This window comes from Aedes aegypti, chromosome 1 (genome assembly GCF_002204515.2).
Source record: "Aedes aegypti strain LVP_AGWG chromosome 1, AaegL5.0 Primary Assembly, whole genome shotgun sequence".
NCBI lineage: Eukaryota > Metazoa > Arthropoda > Insecta > Diptera > Culicidae > Aedes > Aedes aegypti.
Window position 1 is genome coordinate 28419227 of NC_035107.1, and position 2940 is coordinate 28422166.

A 2940-nucleotide genomic window follows, 5' to 3' on the forward strand; every position below is an offset into this window, starting at 1 on the left:
GGAATACATGTGCCTAAAGTAGCACTATTTCTAATTTCTGTTCCTATAGTAGCACTAGCATCACGGCGTTGGCAAAATACTTATCAAAACCGTATTTTTACAAAACTTTTTTATTTTTCTACAAAGTGTGGATCAAAAGCTTTCGTTTGATGTAAAAAAGTTCTTAATTCATAAATTATTTCGTATAATAAAAAAATAGTTTCTCTCAGTAGTGCTACTATAGGAACAATAGGTTTACTATAGGCGCAAGGGAGCTCAAATTTTAAGCAAAACTAATTATTTCGATCATTTTTTGAACAAAATCAAGCTGTGTATCGATGGTACTTAGATAAACAGCTCCTAACCTTCATGTCAAAAAATGTTTTCTGAGCCTATAGATTTATATTTTATTATTATTACCATTTTGTAATGTTATTTTGAAAAGATAAAGAGGTTTTGTGCCTTTTTGAAAAGAATTTCAAAAGGAAATCACTCAAAGGGGCTTTTTCCTGTTTCAAAATTTTTAGTTAAAAAATAAATAAATAAATAAATAAATAATAAATAAATAATGTTTTGAAAAGACGGTCGTAAAAAGCCACTAGTGCGACTATAGGGGACTGTCCACTAAGGGAACACCGACCCTATAAAAATATAGGCTAATATTTTCAAAGCTGAACGATCACTTCGACATCTGGTGGCTAGTAGGAGAACCGTCATAAAAGAGGTTGGGTTGAGAACGCACCGTGTGCAGCATAGGAAGGAGCACACATATTACACTTTTTCTCGAAACAGTTATGTTGTAGACGATCAGTGAGCATTGAAAAACATGATAAACTTTTTTTCCTTCCAAAATGTACAGATCCGGTCAGTGCTCATGTACGATTTGTGGTACAAAATTGGAAAATTGGTGTTTGGCTACATAGGTTATAAACATCCGGATTCTTTGTTTATGGCTAAATTTGTTGTGAAATCATGCGTATCGCAAGAATAAAGGGTCAAAATGATTATGCCAATGGAAAATAGTTTAAAAATTAATTGATTATGAGCTAATTTTTGAGTCGAAAAATTGAATTTTGGACGTAAACAAACATTTTCAATGACATTTCTCTCCTTCTTACCTAGCGACCTCTATAGTGGTTATCACGTCCAATGGTATGGATGCCCTAGTGTAGATGTAGTTGTGAACCTTAGAGGAAAACAATATGCACTCTGTCTCGAAAAACACCCAGAATCCGGGTATAAATTTTTCAAATTTGGTAATATTTCCATATGCATTTTGATGAGTCTGGAAAACGTGTGCAAGTTTCTTTGAGGAAAACAAAAACAAACTGTGTATGACGAGCGTATGCTAGTCTACGTGTGCTCAAATGTCACTAAGCTCTATGCTGGTGGCGCATTAAATTTGCCTATTATTGCACTTACCGTATTTTCTCTGCATGAATCAGTGTGATGCGATGTTTTCAAACTTTAGCCAAGGCACCACCCATACTCTTGAATCACCCCCCTGTAATTTTAAACATCGTTCCAATGCATTGAACGCACTCACTTCACCAACCAAAACAAAGAGCTGTCAAAATATCGAATACATAATCGTCGTTCGCTGTGGTGGACCGCGATTTCAGTGAAAAATTCAGTGTTTTCAGTAGATAAACCCGATTCTAAAGCGCGGACAGATGTCCCACCTATTGCGCAGCCTGGGCCGGCTGGCCATCAGCAACTCCAATCGCCTTGTTCCGGCGCTGACCGCTCTTCCGGCGACATCCACAAATCAGTTCCACACGAGCAGCACGTTGTCCAAGAAGTGGAACGGCCACAGCACCGGTCCCAAGCGATGGCTCGAGTACAACAAAATCATTTACCCACCGCAGGAAGCTGACGAGAAGCCCAGGCCAGCTTTCGTCTGCCACCAGAAGACCAACATCAAGTACAGCCCGAAGAAGATGTGGTACATTGCCAGTTTCGTGAGGGGAATGTCCGTAGATGAAGCCATCAAGCAGCTGTCGTTTATCGACAAGAAGGGTGCGACCACCGTCAAGGAAGCGATCCTGGAAGCCGTGGAACTGGCCGTCAAGCGCCACAATGTGGAGTTCCGTTCGAACCTGTGGGTGGCGGAATCGTTCTGCGGCAAGGGCCGGGTCTTCAAGGGATTCCGGCGACATGGTCGGGGTCGGTTCGGAGAGGTCGAGTACAAACACTCGCACTACTTTGTCCGGCTGGAGGAGGGAAGCCCGCCGGAGAACTACTATCCGGGACAGGAGCAGAAGAGTGGCGACCAGATGCTGCAGGAGTGGCTGGAGTCCATGCGGAAACGGAAGGTTATCCATTCGTTGTAAAGCATTTGCGGGAATAAAGAGATAGTTTCGAATTCAAAATGAGTTTAGGTACAATTTTTTTTTTTTTTTTTTTTTTTTTTTTTTTTTTTTTTTTTTTTTTTTTTTTTTTTTTTTTTTGTCGGTAGCGATAGGGGTAGTACTGGCACTCTTAATCTGCCCTAAGCTCCTTCCCAGCATTTGCTTTTATAAGCCTCTATTGCGTTCATCACACAGACGTTCCTAAGCAATGTTGCTCAAATGGTCACTGTGTACGCTAGCAGCAATCAGCCCTTGCCGTAGTTTTGCAGTCTAGTAGTTCAGACTACTATCAAACTATGATAAGGCCTGAAATGCTACTAGAGTGGTTAAAGTGAAGAACGAAATAGTTTTATTAAAAGGTCCTCATTCCCCATTTCATTTCATCACTCACTATCGTCACTTTTATGTTCGACACTATCACGTATATCACCGATTATCACTCATCAACTTTCGTAATACACTTCAGATATACTTTCTATTATATCACTTTTCACATCACACCATTTTCATATAAAGCTGTTAGCATTACCATCTGTTAGCATTACTAGGTAATTAAAAGATATTCAATTTAAATGTATCATTATTTTTGTTGCTGTAGAGTCATTACTAT

The 2940-nt window shown here is 39.6% G+C and overlaps 1 protein-coding gene across 1 annotated transcript; it reads left to right on the top strand.

The window, feature by feature from the left end:
• Window positions 1-1539: 1539 nt before the first annotated feature.
• Window positions 1540-2351, top strand: LOC5570517 (39S ribosomal protein L22, mitochondrial). Its single transcript, XM_001659155.2, has one exon. The coding sequence runs from the start codon at window positions 1653-1655 to the stop codon at window positions 2310-2312; it is 660 nt and encodes a 219-aa protein (XP_001659205.1). The 5' UTR covers window positions 1540-1652; the 3' UTR covers window positions 2313-2351.
• Window positions 2352-2940: the final 589 nt, after the last annotated feature.